General features: G+C 41.7%; 1 protein-coding gene across 1 annotated transcript; it reads right to left on the minus strand.

Annotated features, from left to right (window-relative positions):
- Positions 1-314: 314 nt before the first annotated feature.
- POP4 (POP4 homolog, ribonuclease P/MRP subunit) lies at positions 315-14,823 on the minus strand. The gene is made up of 7 exons (XM_072632115.1): positions 14,473-14,823; positions 11,352-11,404; positions 6,664-6,887; positions 4,913-4,990; positions 4,680-4,741; positions 2,916-3,017; positions 315-1,816 (listed from the first exon to the last, which is right to left on the minus strand). The coding sequence occupies exons 1-7, from the start codon at positions 14,789-14,791 to the stop codon at positions 1,680-1,682; spliced, it is 975 nt and encodes a 324-aa protein (XP_072488216.1). The 5' UTR covers positions 14,792-14,823; the 3' UTR covers positions 315-1,679.
- Positions 14,824-15,314: the final 491 nt, after the last annotated feature.

The raw sequence follows: 15,314 nt of genomic DNA on the forward strand, positions 1-15,314 counted from the left end.
TCTTCAAGTTCCCTTAATTAAGGGTGAGGGAGGAGAGGACAGGAAGTTTGTGATTTAAGTAGCAAGCAACTCACACTGAAACTTGAGTCAATGCCAAATGAAAAACAGATTTCACATGGCAAGTGGCACCAACAATTTTTCTGGAAAGCAACTGTATATTTATACAACATTAGAAGCCTTTTACAATGAGTGCTGGCTGGAAAAAACAGGATGGTTTAGGAAAGAAAGTTACAGCACCTATTAAGAATTAACGATACTAAGTTATGAATGTGGCACTTTCAGCCAGTTAAAAACAGAACAAAAACCACTTTAAATTAACTAAGAGAGAGATTTATTTCCCCATCAAGAAAGCAGGTAATTATAATCATAGCATACAGGTAGGGCAGAAACAAACAAACATTGCTTGGAATGTCAGAATAAGGGAGAGACATTTCCTATCAAGCTACATGGGGTTATGGTATCCAATGTCCCATGACACAGTAAATAGGTAGTTTTGGGCATATCTGTCATGCCAGGGTTGCAACATTCTAATCCTCAGGTCAGACAAATCTGTTATCTGATCTGAATCAACATTTCATCCACCTTATGTACAATGTTCTCTTTTCCTAAATGTGGAGTGCTTGTAATGAATGGCTCAAAAACAAAGGGGCATTAAAAAGCTCTGTTTCTGTAGGGAAGTTTCTAGGGATGAGGGGGAAAGGATGCCAAGAATGATCTGTGGCATACATCTTGTTTGTCAAAGGAAAGACCCTTAAGGGCCCTGATACTCCTCAGGATTTCTCACCAAAATGACCATTTCAGGTTTCAGGACAAAGTTGGTCATCTTTCCTCACTGTGGCCTGGGGGCCACCCCTGCCCCTGCTCCCTCCTTCCCCCACACAGTGAGTTAACCTCAGAGAACTTCACTTGTTTTTAGCTGATGAAAGTCAACAAAAAAGTAAAACATCCATGTTTTAGCATCAAAGTACAAAGGAGCTTATTTTAAAAAATAATATGCATACTGCATAAATAATACGAGTTCATTTTCTCATTTGGATTTCAAAGTTATTACAGATATAGTTTTCTGAAACAGCTTTGAAGGACATGTGGGATACAGCTTCTGGAAAGTGGATGGTCACACAATGTATGGAAGTTTGGGAGAGAAAGCCTCACAATCCTCTCTATTCTCCCAAGTGCCTTGTGTTTTCTCTGGATGACGCCATAAAGGCTTGGCACTGCAGTGCAATGGTACATTCTGTATTTCCCTCTTTATAGCCTACTATTGAGGTGTAAAGACCAGATGAAACAAATCTCGATATAGAGGATCCCAACTCCTTAATCCAATATAACTATTAATTTGCAAAATAAGAGCCAGTGATTTTGTAGCTTCTTTCTGCTGAGATTGCTTGACTCCAGGGGGCTACAGACTTGAATCAAGTCAACAAATGTTACTAGAAAATACTGCGACCAGAAAAGTATCTGTTTAACCAAAGAGGTAGGCAGACCACACTCAGAATTTTAAACAATATGGAAAGAAAATACAATTAACAATTGAACTGGTGAAAAGAGCTACTCACTGGTCTAGCAGTATTTTTTTTTATAAAGCAAGGCACCAAACATGAACCAGCTGCCAGTCCAGGTCTCCTGCGTCCTTTAAATTGTTCTGATTTGCTGAGATATTTTCTTAAGCAGCCATGAGTTCATAGGTCGATTGTTCCTTTTGCTTTGAACTTCTTTGCAGAACGCTCACTTGATCGAAGTTGGAACTTGCTTCCATAAATATAGGAAATGAAGCCATCGATCTCTATAGTAAACACACAGTTTAACTTGGGAATAACTAAAAGAGAAGGAAAAAAAGATAAGTGAGGAGACATTCTGGCACTTGTTTGCTTTTATAGATGACATCGTCATTCAAGCAATGTTATAAATGAGGAAAAAGAAATAAACCTGGCTTCTGGTAGTGATGATGTCCACAGAATGTATGGGAAAGTTTTTTCTGCAGCAAGACCAATTTTTAACAAAGACATCAGTCAATGTAACTCCAACACCTAATTTTTGCAATCAAAAGCACTGGGATCAGACCTGAAATACTGCCCTGAGGGAAGAGCTGCCTGTGATGTAGGTTTTCTAGGGAAGACATTTTGTAAACAAAACTCTCAAATTTCACCTTGGCTTGATTTTCATGGTGGGAATTATCTACAAGTTAAACCATCTTCCCCTGTTGGGTAAGCAGAAGAAAAACCAATCTCTGCAACAGAATACCAGAACCAAAATAAATAACTAAACAACTAAGCAAACAATCAAATAAATGTACAATTGAATTAATGAACAGAATGCTCAGGTTTTGACAGTTTTGAGTCTCTAGGTAAGCAGGCCACAATGTAGCAACTTTAAGGACACTTTATTATTTCTTATTCTTTCCTCGAGCTATGTCTCCTAATATATTTAAGCTTGAAAACATTGTCCTTGAACCAATAATGCTGCCTTTGGGATCAGAGATACTCAAGAACATGGGAAGGCACAACTCTTATTTTCTTATCCTTCTCTTTCTTCTTTTGCTAAGTCTCAGCATTTTGAAGGGAGACTGCTGATCATACCAAAGTCTGTACCTGGCAACAGGAATAGGCACAGGGGTGAACAGTCCTTCTGATGCAAAAGGTAGCAAATGGTAAACTCTTCCCACTGCCTGCCACCCTAGTTATCCACACTCACAGATACCAGGCCATTTTGGGGAAGGCTCTAGGGTCAGGAGGGAAACAGCTTCTGAAGCTGGGTTAATCATTTCCAAGTGCCTGAGAGTTTTGAACAGCAGGCTTTACAGGATCAGATAGAAATGACTACCCAGAGACGTCCTGTGACCAGCATGGCAGTAACCTGCTTATTGAATGTGTGTGTGTCCTCAATGCTGTAAGGCCTACAGGGAAGTGGTCACATACCTTTTAATTTGTCATCTTTGGTGATAATTTTGAAGACATGCTTCATTTCTTGAAGAAGAATTCCCGTAATACCAACATAAGATGGGCATTTAGATTTTGTAACTAAAGAGCAAAACAGAAACAATGATAACAGTTTCTATGCCTGCTCAGAGCCTTTACATGGAGATACAAGCAGAATATCAGAATTGGCAGGGCCATTCATGATTAATTAGACCAATCCTTCTCTCCCTCCAACCATCCTTCTATCCCCTCCCTTTTTACAAACGAAGAAACTGAGGCTTGAGCACAAGAAATCACTTATCTAGAGTTACATAAGTAGCTGGTGGCAGAGGTAAGGCAAGAATCTAAGTTTCTCAGTCCCTGGTTTAGTGTTCAATGTCCTCCAGGAATGTACCTTCTATAGTGGCAGAAGCAGTTACTTGTACTTGAGATATGGGATGTGAAAGTACTTTTGACAATCTGTAGAGGATTATATGGATATAAGGTATTGTTATTATTTTAGTGCCGAGCACTAAACGGAGGGGTGGCCAATTAATCACTAAGCATAATTCTAGAGCTGAACGTTCATAAATATGAGTGATACTAGACAGTATCAAGAGGTCTTATAGCTCTACAGAATGAGAAAAGAGACTCATTTTTCTACATGGGTAATATACAGAAGAAGTCTATTAAAAGGCAGTTAATTATATATAGAATTTGAATATACTACCTACCAAGTACCCTTCTAATAACATCTTCCAAAATGCCAGTTGTGATGCATTTCCTATTGTGGATCCCATCTCCCATTTCTTCTCTATACATAATTCTTCATCCAAAATGGACTATTTACTGTAACTCCAGAACATATCTTGTACTTTCCCACTTTAATACTACTCCTTACATCTATTATGTCTTCCTTTCATCTCTACTTGCTGACATCCTTCTATTCAAGGCTGGTTCAAATGTGACCATTCCTTGGCTCCTCCAACTGTCTGTGACCTCTCCTTCCCCAGAACCTGCCCACCATTTTCTTAATCTCCTGTGATACTGATCACATTCTCTTTTGTGCTAATTCTAGGTACACCCACCCATCCCCACATCCCCAGCCTATAACTATTGGCTCCACAAGGGCAGGGCTGGGTCTTCGTGTCATATTCTTTTTTGTACCCTGCTCAATACCCAGCATAGGGCCTTGGACATGGTAGGTATCCAGTACATGTAACCTGAGTAAACGAATGAATTACACACATAGCTTTCACAAACTGACCAGTTTCTACTTAGCAATGACTTTTCCTAAGCGATGAGGGCATCATGGGCAGTAGGTACAATTCTCTTTCCAAAAAACTCATACCTTGAGAGGCTCCTCAGGCAATTTTGATTTTCAAAGTGGTTCTGGTGGGAAAAGTAGGCAGTGGGGGAGAAGAAGTATGATCTTATACAGGAAGTAGTGCCAATTAACCCTTTTAGCTAGTAACATATTTTTGATATTGTTATCGTAGAAAAGAAATGTAATGTACCTTATATTACAGAACTAGAGTCCTCAACAAACTCTACTACTGGTGATGAGGATGACCTCAGAGTAGTTCCATAAAATTTCAAATGAAAGGAAACCCAATTCTTAAACCAAATGGAAGAGAATGACTCTAGTATTAGGTAAGAACCTCATTAGAACTGTTTTCTTATACTGCGCCCCCCACACAGGGCATGGCATATTGCCTTGACACCTTATTGACATTTATTAAGAATGTAACCATAGTGATATCAGATGTAATTAATCAAACATACCTGTAATAATAGCACCATGAAGATCTGCTTTTAACAGCTTGGTCTGAATCACCTGTGGCTGCCTGTAAGACAAAAGATTTAACAACATCACACCCCAAACCCAGAGCTCTGAAAGAACCAAACACAAACACAACTTCAAACTGACACAGAGAGAGAACCACAAGACCACACTTGATGCTGCATTTCCAGTAGCAATGAGGGCTAGAATTTAGAGTAGAAAAAATCTAACTTACGTATCTGGTCTGAGACCATTGCACAAGTCCCGGATATACTGTTTCCAGAGATTATGCAGAGGGAGAAACAGGCTGTATCTAAAATAAATTCAGGAACAAGTCGAGAGGTTAGGCAAAATGAACCAAAGATTACTGTACAAGGTTTGTGAAAATGTAGCAGTACTGGGAGTTGCGAGTTTCCTGAAATACATTAGTCTTGGCAACTAAATGCAAAGAAATTAAATTTCCTGAAAATAGCATCCTAATTAACAGGGAGTAACAATGGTTAAAATTTCATAGATCCAGGGCAGCTAGGAGGCGCAGTGAATACAGCACCGGCCCTAGAGTCAGGGGGACCTGAGTTCAAATCCGACCTCAGACACTTAACATTTACTAGCTGTGTGGCCTTGGGCAAGTCACTTAAACCCAACTGCCTTGCCTTTCCCCTCCAAAAAAAAAAAATCTCATAGTTCCTTTTCAGTTTAGTGAAATGCCTTCATTATAAGAAGGAAAACATACAACGAAAGGATTCAAACAAAAGCATTTATCTTGCTTGGGATGTGGCTGGGCTGATAAACAGATGCACAAGACTAGGAGAAATGCTTCTTTGATGCTCTATTTTCCAGCTCAATTAAGTTCTCAACCCAGAAGGTTATTGATTCCTGCCTTTAAGCAATTCTGACACTAATGACGAAGATTCTTTTGACACAAAACTGTTTATGTAAGAATTGATTTTCAAGTACTAGGTACACACTTTTTAATACTAAGTGATGTTCTGGACAAGCTGAGGAGGCATACACTTTTCATGGGTAGTGTTATGTACAAGAAACAGCACTAAGTTTGGAGTCAGAAGACCAAAGTTGCAGTGTGGTTTCTGATACTAACTAGTTGTTGACTATAGTCGAGTCACTTTGATTCTTTGACCTCTAGACTCCTCATCTGTAAACAGAGACATCAATCCTACTTACCACACAATAGGGATCTGTATTTTGTAAAGTGCTATAGAAGCTATATAAGCATGAGTAAACGAGACACCAGAGGCTGGCTCCAGTTCTTAGATGTATTCACCCCAGACAACACCACTGTACGCAGGAACCTCTTTCCCTACTCAAAACATATTCTTTTTGTGACAAGCCTCCACCAACACTATACCAACACTTGTAAATCAGATTTCTCAAACTGTAGTCTGGAATGTGGGAGGTTGTTAGCTACAGTTTTACAAACAGTGGCTAAAAGCAATCATAAGATGGGGAAACCAAGAACTATGGCTAAGGAGGGATGAAGCATCAGCAAGAGGAAGGAAAATGTACTCCCACAACACTGTGACAATTCCTTTAAAAAATGTTCCAAGTCTTGTGGGTGGTGCCCTCAGTTATAAAACTACATTTAATGCTATTAAAAGCCATAACAAAAAACCTCGGATCTTAAGAAATATCAATTCCTCTTTCTTATATTACAAACTTTAAAGACAAACTGCTTGTTGTCATGGGTAATAGTTTCGTTCATGACACTGATCTTTGCAATTAGAACCAAGACAGGAACCAAAGGACAGGCATCCTTCTCTCTCAGGCCACTCTGATTTACAAAAAGAAAAAAAAAAAAAAAAAATCAGAGGAGAAACATTGGTAAAGGAAGGGCACCCCCTTGTGGCCATATGCTGTAAAAACAAGCTGCATCTCACCTGCCGTTGGACTCTCCAGTAACAAATCCCCCAAATGAGGCTGCCTATCTCTATATAGAGGCAAAAACTAGAGTAGAGAGAGCTCTCTCACCTTTGCTGCTCTGGTCTAATTTCAAAGAGGCGCAATTCTCGCCTCTGCTTTGCAGAAAAGCCTTTGGATTTTCTTTTCCTTTCCTTGGGCTTCTTTGGGGGAAGGTACTCTAGCACGACAGCTTTTCGATGCAGGTGGTCATGGAGTTTGGCTTCTGTCAGATGGGGCATGCTCCGTTTGAGGAAGGCTTTCAGAAAGGCCTCGGCCTTGCAGGATCCCTGGTGCTGTGAGGAAAGAAAGGTGTCCCAAGGCAGAATGATTAACTTGGGCCAACCTGGATCTGCTGCCTGAATCTGTAGCTTCACTGCAGTTGTTAATGATGATACTCATTCATTCTCTGTGGATGTCTAGAATGATTTTTCTTCTTAAAATTACTGTCTCATTTTCCTGACTTTTCTATGCCTGTATTTTCATCTTTAACATGGGAATAATAATAGTAATACTCCAGTATCAACTTGTTGTGAGGCTCACAATGAGCTTGGTAGGCACACTAGCTTATTCTGCAAGTACTCCTCATCCTGACTTTTCTATGCCTGTATTTTCATCTTTAACATGGGAATAATAATAGTAATACTCCAGTATCAACTTGCTGTGAGGCTCACAATGAGCTTGGTAGGCACACTAGCTTATTCTGCAAGTACTCCTCATCTTCCAACATTTCTGAAGCACTTTGATCTCTTCTTTTGCCCCTTTCTCTCCCTTCTTTGTATTATTCTGAGCTGAATACATGTCAAGCATCTCTATCTTGTGCAAAGAAGCTCATCACACTCCTTGAGGCCAGATTTTTAATTCTTGTCTATGTAACCACAGGGCCTTGAAACCCACATGCTTAATAAATGTTTGTTAAACTGAATTTCTTCCCCTGCTTTACTTGCTTAGTGTCTTAAAAGGAAAACACGACTCTTTCTTAAGGATTCCTGTTTCTCCTGTTTTCCTCACTCAAAGAAAGAATGAAGTGACTGTATAGGAACTACTGAAAGATTAATCAAGCACCTGACATGAAATGGTTTTCAGCTTATCACCCCTCCTCATCAATAAGTTAGCAAGTTACGCTCATTCCACCTCCATGACACCTCACACTACCACTACATCAGTATAATTATCATATTCTTAATTACCATGTACCTAGACTATGGCAACACAAAGTTTTTATTCTTTATCCAATGTTCTATTGATGTCTGTTTTCCCATTATGGAATCACTCTTCCCAATGATTCTTGCATTGTTTCTCCCCGATACAAACCCTTCTCTTTTAACAAGAAGTATTGCTCAGCAATTGGTCGTGACCTAATAAACTGCTCACTCCACCCTTAGAGCTGACCATCTCTTTACTTCTGCAATAATTTTCTGAAGCCACAAATGGTTACTGCATGCAATATCCTCTTAATAGATGCTCCTACCTCCCCTCTTCTCTACCCTATTTGTTCTTTATACTGCTGCCAAAATAATATTGCTTACACATAGATCTGGTCATGTCTGATGCGCTGATCTCTGCTCCAAAGTCTTTAGTAGCTCCCCTGTTGCCTCCTGAATGAAGTTCAAACTGCTCTGAAGGTCATCCAAGACTTTCTACAACTTGGCAAGACCCTATCCTTCTAGCCTCTAGTATTATGTACATCCCAGCTCTCCCACAAAACCAGAACAAAAAACTCCACATACTGGATGTCCCAGAGACATCAACATGTCCAAAACTGAACTCATCTTTCTTGCCAAACCTTCTGCTCTTCTTGACTTCCCTATTACTGCTGAGAGCTCTACCACCCTCCCAGTCAACCAACTTTGCAATCAGGTGTCATCCCTGACTGTTCATTCTCTCTTATTCCCCAAATCCAGTCTGCTGCCAGGTCCTGTCAAGACTATCTCCACAACATCTATCATATATATCCCTTCCTCTTTTCTATGCTGCCACCACCCTGGTACAGGTTCTCTTTGCCTCATACCTAGACTATGGCAATAACCTGCTGATTAGTCTCCATGCCTCAAGACCCTCCTTGCTCCAGTCCATCCTCCCCTCAGCTGTTAAACTGATCTTCTCAAAGTTAAGTCTACCATATGCATATATACCTTATGCAATAAACTCCAGTGACTCCCTATTACTTTGCAGATCAAATACAAAATCCTGTTTGGCTTTTAAAACCATGACCAACGTGGCCCCTTCCTACTTTTCCAGTCTTCTTTCACCTTATTCCCCTTCAGATACTCTGTGACACTGGCCTCCTTGCTCTTTCACATGATACTCCATCTCTGAACTCCAAGCATTTTCAGTGGTTATCCACTATGTGTGGAACTCTCCCTTTGCTGTTACCTCCTGGCTTCCTTGAAATCTCTGCCAGAGTCCCTCTACATTACACTGTGAGATCCTCAAGAACATGTACTGTGTTATGACTTGTTTTGTAACCCCAGTGTTTAGCACATAGTAGGTACTCAACACGCTTGCTGACTGTGTGCCCCACGTCTCTGCGTCTTTGCTCATGGCATTCCTTGTGCCTAGAATAGTCTTTATCACCTTCTTTTTGTGTTAATTTTCTGCTCAGTCTTTACAGTCCAACACAAGCCACTTCTGTTATGCAGCCTTCTCTGATCCCCTTGGTTAGTTAACAAAGGCTATTTCTCTCAGATATCACATAACTTCCTTTTAAAACATTATTAATATGTTATACACAAATTTATCTAAACTTTTATGGAATCCATTCTCATTTGAAAATCAGTATGGCCTCTTCTATTCTACTCCCAAGTATTTAATGCCCATAAATATCAAAGAGAAGCTTAAATCAGTTGCCAGTTTATGCCTCTCATGGAAAAGTTTTGCCACAGAGAATGGTCCCATTAACCTCCACCCTGCTTTTCTGAGCTTTCCTTTTGACCACAAGAACTCTGGATAACATGGTAACAGAATCCTATCTAGTCCTTAGCAGGAAAACAAAGCAATGCTATGTGTGCATTGTCCTTGGAGTGCCCTCCTACTCTGGTCTGCGGGTGACTTGGATATTCTGAGAGCTAAGTTCTGGCAAGCCTAACCAAACTGGAAAGACTGAGTCCATAGCTGGCTAGCCTAGTCATGTGCATAGAGGCTCTTCTCTGGGTGGGTTGGACAGAGATGAACTTGTTTGTCACTACTCTTGAAGGCTATCCATAAAGCTTAGAGAGGTAGAAGGAATATCTATTCTCACACCAATGGAACTGAAGGTTTTTTAAATACAATCATATGTTGCATGTTCCATGACTTGAGTATTAACCTGCCAAGATGAACAAAGTCTATTCTAAAGCTACAAGGATATTTACCTTTAATACAAGGGAAGGTATTAGAGATGGCTGCTTCAAAAAGGGCTAAGGTTTGTGTCAGGTCACTGAGTTGTACAGAAAGTGGCATATGGATCACCAAGGAAAAATCTAACACCATTTTCCAAAATCCCTCAATTCTTACAGTCTTGGAAATGGAAGTTTTTCCTAGGCACATTCCCTCTTCCTCTTTTCAAAGGGAGAGTTCATGGCTTTGAAAAAAACAACAACTCATAACATACCCTCAAGCTGGAATTCAAGCCCAGCCACATCTATAAAAAACCATGGCATATTTTGATAACTTGGGAACTTCCCCAGAATCCCTATGACACTTATATTCCTATATCACTCAACTGGTAGTAACTAACAAGGCCAAAGGCCAGGCAGCACATGCTGTCTTTTCAGGTATGTTCAAGTCTTGCCTCTCTAAACAGACCAAGGTATCTCCAGGTAAGTACCATGTCTAATATTTCTTAGCATCTTTAACAGAGAGTACCAAGGTTCTTTGTACACAATTGTTTAATGACAACTTATCTTTTTAAAGGAAGAAACTCTTTAACAATTTGATGAATTATCAGATGATATTTTTATTACATTTTTAAAAATCATCTGCAGGTTACTTTTTGAAGAGCAGCTTAGGAGGTGCATTCACTTTTCAAAATTTAAAGCATTAATGCCAACATCCTATGGCACAAAAGGACTTCTGCTTGACCAAAGTGGGTAAGATACATTTAATGCTAGAAGATGTGTCATAAAATCCCCTTCTATGCAATAGTATGTGACAAGATCAGACAATGACTCAAGGGGCAGTTTTGTAATGGCCCCGATCAGGTATCTCTTACCTCTTATTTACATTCCATACTACATCAGAAAACCAAACAGCTGGGGCCAATATAAATCTTATTTTAGTAAGATGGGAAAACAAGTCTCATTGGTATAAGACACAGACCACTTGAACAACTGTCTCTCTGGTTAAGTCTACTAATCCAATCCAACAATTCCTCATTAAATGCCTCCTATATGCAAGGTGCTATGCTAGAAGATGCTGCAGCTAGGTGGCACAGAGTATAGAGTGCCTGGTCTGGAGTCGGGAAGACTGAATTCAAATTTGGTCTTGGACACTTACTAGCTAGATGACCCTGGGCAAGTCACTCAACTCTGTTTGCTTCAGTTTCCTCATCTGTAAAATGAGCTGGAGAAAGCAAAGGCAAACCACTCCAGTATCTCTGCCAAGCAAACCTCAAATACTGGAGAGTCAGACATGACTGAAATGAATGTACAAAAAGTGCTAAAAGCTGAGGATATGAAGACAAAACAGAAATACAGTTCTTCCTTTTATAATCCACCCTCCCCAGCTTATATTTTAAAAAAGTGCTTCTAAAGACTAGCAGTTGACAGTAAACACTGTACCTGAACATCAAGGTCTTTGGCCTCTTCTTGAGAGAAAGCTCGGTAAATCAAGTCTGGAAAACAAACCAAGAGGATATCACCTTGGGGCCCCAACATTTAAGAAAACATTTAATCAGCAAAATCTAAAGGTGGCTATTTCATATGGAGGGAAGGGAGAAGTAGAGTTTCAGAGGTTCCAGGAAGTCTCATTTTGCTCCATGGCCATTTTCATCACAGGGATGTTAAACAGTGGTATGCCACAGAACTTAGAGACATAAGAACTGCAGAATGTAATCTTAATGAATGTACACATAATGCAACTATAGCTCAATGTATATTCACTTTCATAATGCTGAACTTCTGAGGGGCTCAGATTGTTCTGAAACCTCTCTGGATCAGGATACCTCTATCTCTTTACTATACTTTGTGTGGCTGGACACTCAAGGAAAAGTAAGCGGCTCAATATTTAAGTGACCAGTAAAGCATACAACTTGCTCGAATTCATGCCTGTGCATTTATGCTGGCTCTCTATACATTAGAGATGGTAGGAATACTCAGTCAAAAGACTAGATCAGCTATGTGACCCTAGACAAATCACTTAATAGCAATAACTATAAGCTCCTTGGGCAGGACTCTCTTTTTCTTTTTTTGTATCCTCAACACTTGGCACAGTGCCTGGTACATAGTAGGCATTTAATAAATGTTTACTGATTACTGACTGATTAATAAATGTTTATTGTTAGCACTTATATAGCACTTTAAGTTCCTGAAGTGCTTTAAAAAGATCCTTAGAAGAAGCCTAGGATATAGGTGCTACTATTACTCAAATTTTACTAATGAGTAAAGAAGCTAAGAGAGATTAAGTAACTTGTCCAAGGTCACAGTTAATTAGTATCTGAGGCAGAATTTGAACTTAGTTCTTCTTGACTCCAGGTCCATCATTCTGTTCACTGTAGAACTTAGATGGCTCTAACTTGAACCTGTTTTCTGATTTGTAAAAGAGAATAATTACTATAACTAACAATATAATTATTCATGCACTTTCTATCTCAAAGGGTTGTTGTGAGGAAAATGCTTTATTAACCTGAAAGTACTACAAAAATATGGGTTATCACTATAACATATACACACACAGTTCTGTTTACAGTAAACATAAATGGCAGATTTCTTAAGACTTTCTCAATTTTGATAAAAGAAATTTTTTTTTAAAATGAGGTTTTGCCTAAGGGATATCCTTTATCAAGTTTGTGTTTGGAAAACATACACTATATAGTTATAACTCATTTGAGGACAAATATTATGCTTGCTAATGAAAGAGCCATATGACTGTTCTTTACTAGAAAAGAGAAGGGTGAAAGGATAGGATGGGAAACAGCAGCCATGGTCAAAGATTATGGCTACTGTTCAGTAGACTAGTGTTGTAGAAGATACCCTGTGATGGTCCATGCTCCACCGAGATTACCCAGTCTCTGCCAAGCATAGCTCTACGCTGCTCCTTTGATAAAACCGGATACAGTTTCTCATCTGACCCAGTTCTCTGGTATGGCTTCCTCATCTGAACTCCATGAGTTCCTATTACTCTAGTGCTTTGCAGTTTACAGCATTAAATAGGCAAAATCTAAAGGTGCACTCCTCCCCTGTACCCCAGCAACCCTGTGAGGTAAGCTTTAGAAGCATATTATTTCCATGTTACAGATGAGGGAACTTAAATTCAGAGAGGTTAAGTGACTTGCCCAGGGGATTTAGGGAGGAAGATTCTCTTGGATTCTGAGGGTAATGCTCTTTTCCTTCTCTTTGTCACTTTTTGAAGAACAGCTTCGGAGGTGCATTCATTTTTCAAATTTAAATGGTCACTTATTTGACCTTTTCGTATACATCGTGTGTGCTTGGCTGCTAAGATAAAAAGATTCTGAGCTGAAATGGAAATTGGAGATGATCTAGTCTAATTCCCTCCTTTCACAGATCTGGAAACTGTGACCAAGACAAGTGATACCCAAGTTCACACCAGTTGTCCTATAACTGAAACTAATATGGCACAGGGAAAAATGCACTGTATATGGAATTAGAAGACCTGGGATGGACCCAGATCTACCACACCCTACCTGGTAGACTTTACACACACCCATTCTCTCTCAAACAGCTTCCTCCTTTGTAAGTGAAGTGGAGCTGGATGTTCTCTTAGGTCTAACCTAGGTCTAACATTTAATGATCCTATGAACTTAGAACTGCAGAAGGAGTTATTGTTCAACGAATAGGCGGCTTCCTCTCTTTTTATATATCTACGCTGCCTTTCACCTATACTTTCAGCTCCACAACAGGGACCGGATCTCCTTCATGTTTGTCTCTTACTCTCACACCAATGAAATTGAAGTTTTTTTTTTAATTACAAGCATAGGTGGCTTGAGCTCCATGACCTGGGCATTAATCTGAGCAGACAGATGATCACACAGGTGCCTGGGTGTCATTTGCTGAAGAGACATGAAGCGATCTGTAGCAAGCACAAATGACAAGAGACTGAAGAATAACACAGACGCAGGGGGATTTTTGGTCCTATGGTCTAACTGGCATGTGATCCAAAAGCCCTTTAACGTTCCTAAGAAATAGTCATTGAATTTCCACACGGACACCTCCAGTAAGGTGTAATCCGCTGCCTTCTGAGCATGCCAGTTTTGGACAGTTCTAGCCGAAAGGAACATTTTCCCACTGGGCCAAATTTGGTCTCTGAAGCCACGAACAAGCCTACTTTCTCTTCCACACGACAGCCCTTGAAATGCCTCAAAACGTTATCACGTTGCTCCCTACATCAACTAACCTGATTTTCAGGCCCTGCCTCTGCTAGCTACTACGTGCGTGACTTTGGCCAAGCTAACTCCCCTCTGAGGCCTGGGTTTTCTGGTCCGTAAGACGAGTAGGTGGCACTAGACAAGTCAGAGTCGAAGGGGCTTAGAGAAGCCCAGCACAGCTGCCTTATTACACAGCGGCAGGGGCGCCCCCGGGGGGCGGGGGGAGGCAGGCCAGAAGGCCGAGGCTCGAGGGTCCTGGTCTCCTTCTACAGACGCGGAACACGAGGGCAGGGAAGCCGGCTCCTGCGGCGTCCCCGTCCCCGTCCCCCTCCCCCCACCCCCGCCCGGTCCCGACTCACTCTCCATCCCCGCGCCGCTTCCGGCTCCGTCTGATGACATGTCGAGGCCCGCGCCGCGCTCACGACGTCGTCTCTCCGGCCCCTCCTGCTGCCTTTCTTCTCCCTTCCAGCCGGCTCCTCGCCGCACTGCCGTGGCAGACGAGGCGTGAGGTGCGAGGCCAGGCCGCGACCCTAGTGGCAACTTGAGGACGAAGGGAAGAGACAAGAAGGGAGGGAGTCGAGACCACAGAACACTGACACTACCAGGGCAGCCGGCGGGCGCCAGCGGATGACGCAAGAGGAAGTACGTCATGCGCGCCGACGCGGAGCGTGAGCGCATGCGCCTCTCGGGGCGCCCCTGTTCAAGGAACTTTGCAAGGAAGCGAAATGTGCGTCTCGGCTCCTGTCCGGAAGGCGGCTCCGGGGCCGGAGCAGAGAGAGGGGCGGGGTCGGGACCCAGGAAAGGACGCTTTTCTTTCTAAGAGGAGTAGGAGCCGCTGGTCGATGAACGGCCCCGCCTCCTCTCCTCAGCCTTCCCTGCGGCGAGCGAGCGAGGGGGCCGCCCGAGGCGCTGGAGCCGGGGCTGGAGCCAGGCCGCGGGGGCTCCTGAGTATTTGTGGGCGTTTTTTAATGTGGATAACGCCGTTGCAGGGTGCTTGGTTTCCTTGGTGATCCCGTTTTACTTTGTGCATTTAAAAACATTACGCTGAGGAGGGGACGTAGGCTCGATCCGGCTGCCGAAGGTTTCCCTGATGAAAAAAGGCTCAGGAAGCCCGAGGCGGGGCTTTCCGCTTACGTACTTCGGCGTGTGCGGGCATTCCCTCCTGCACCAGGGCACTTACTAAACTCCTGCCGTGTGCAGG

The sequence above is a fragment of the Notamacropus eugenii genome, chromosome 1 (assembly GCF_028372415.1).
Source record: "Notamacropus eugenii isolate mMacEug1 chromosome 1, mMacEug1.pri_v2, whole genome shotgun sequence".
Taxonomy (NCBI): Eukaryota; Metazoa; Chordata; class Mammalia; order Diprotodontia; family Macropodidae; genus Notamacropus; species Notamacropus eugenii.

Coding starts and splice junctions, on each gene's coding strand:
- POP4 (XM_072632115.1), bottom strand. CDS start 14,791: ATGCGCTCACGCTCCGCGTCGGCGCGCATGACGTACTTCCTCTTGCGT. Junction 11,405..14,472: donor AAGCGGCGCGGGGATGGAGA/GTGAGTCGGGAC, acceptor TTTGTTTTCCAG/ACTTGATTTACCGAGCTTTC. Junction 6,888..11,351: donor CCAAAGACCTTGATGTTCAG/GTACAGTGTTTA, acceptor CTTTCCTCACAG/CACCAGGGATCCTGCAAGGC.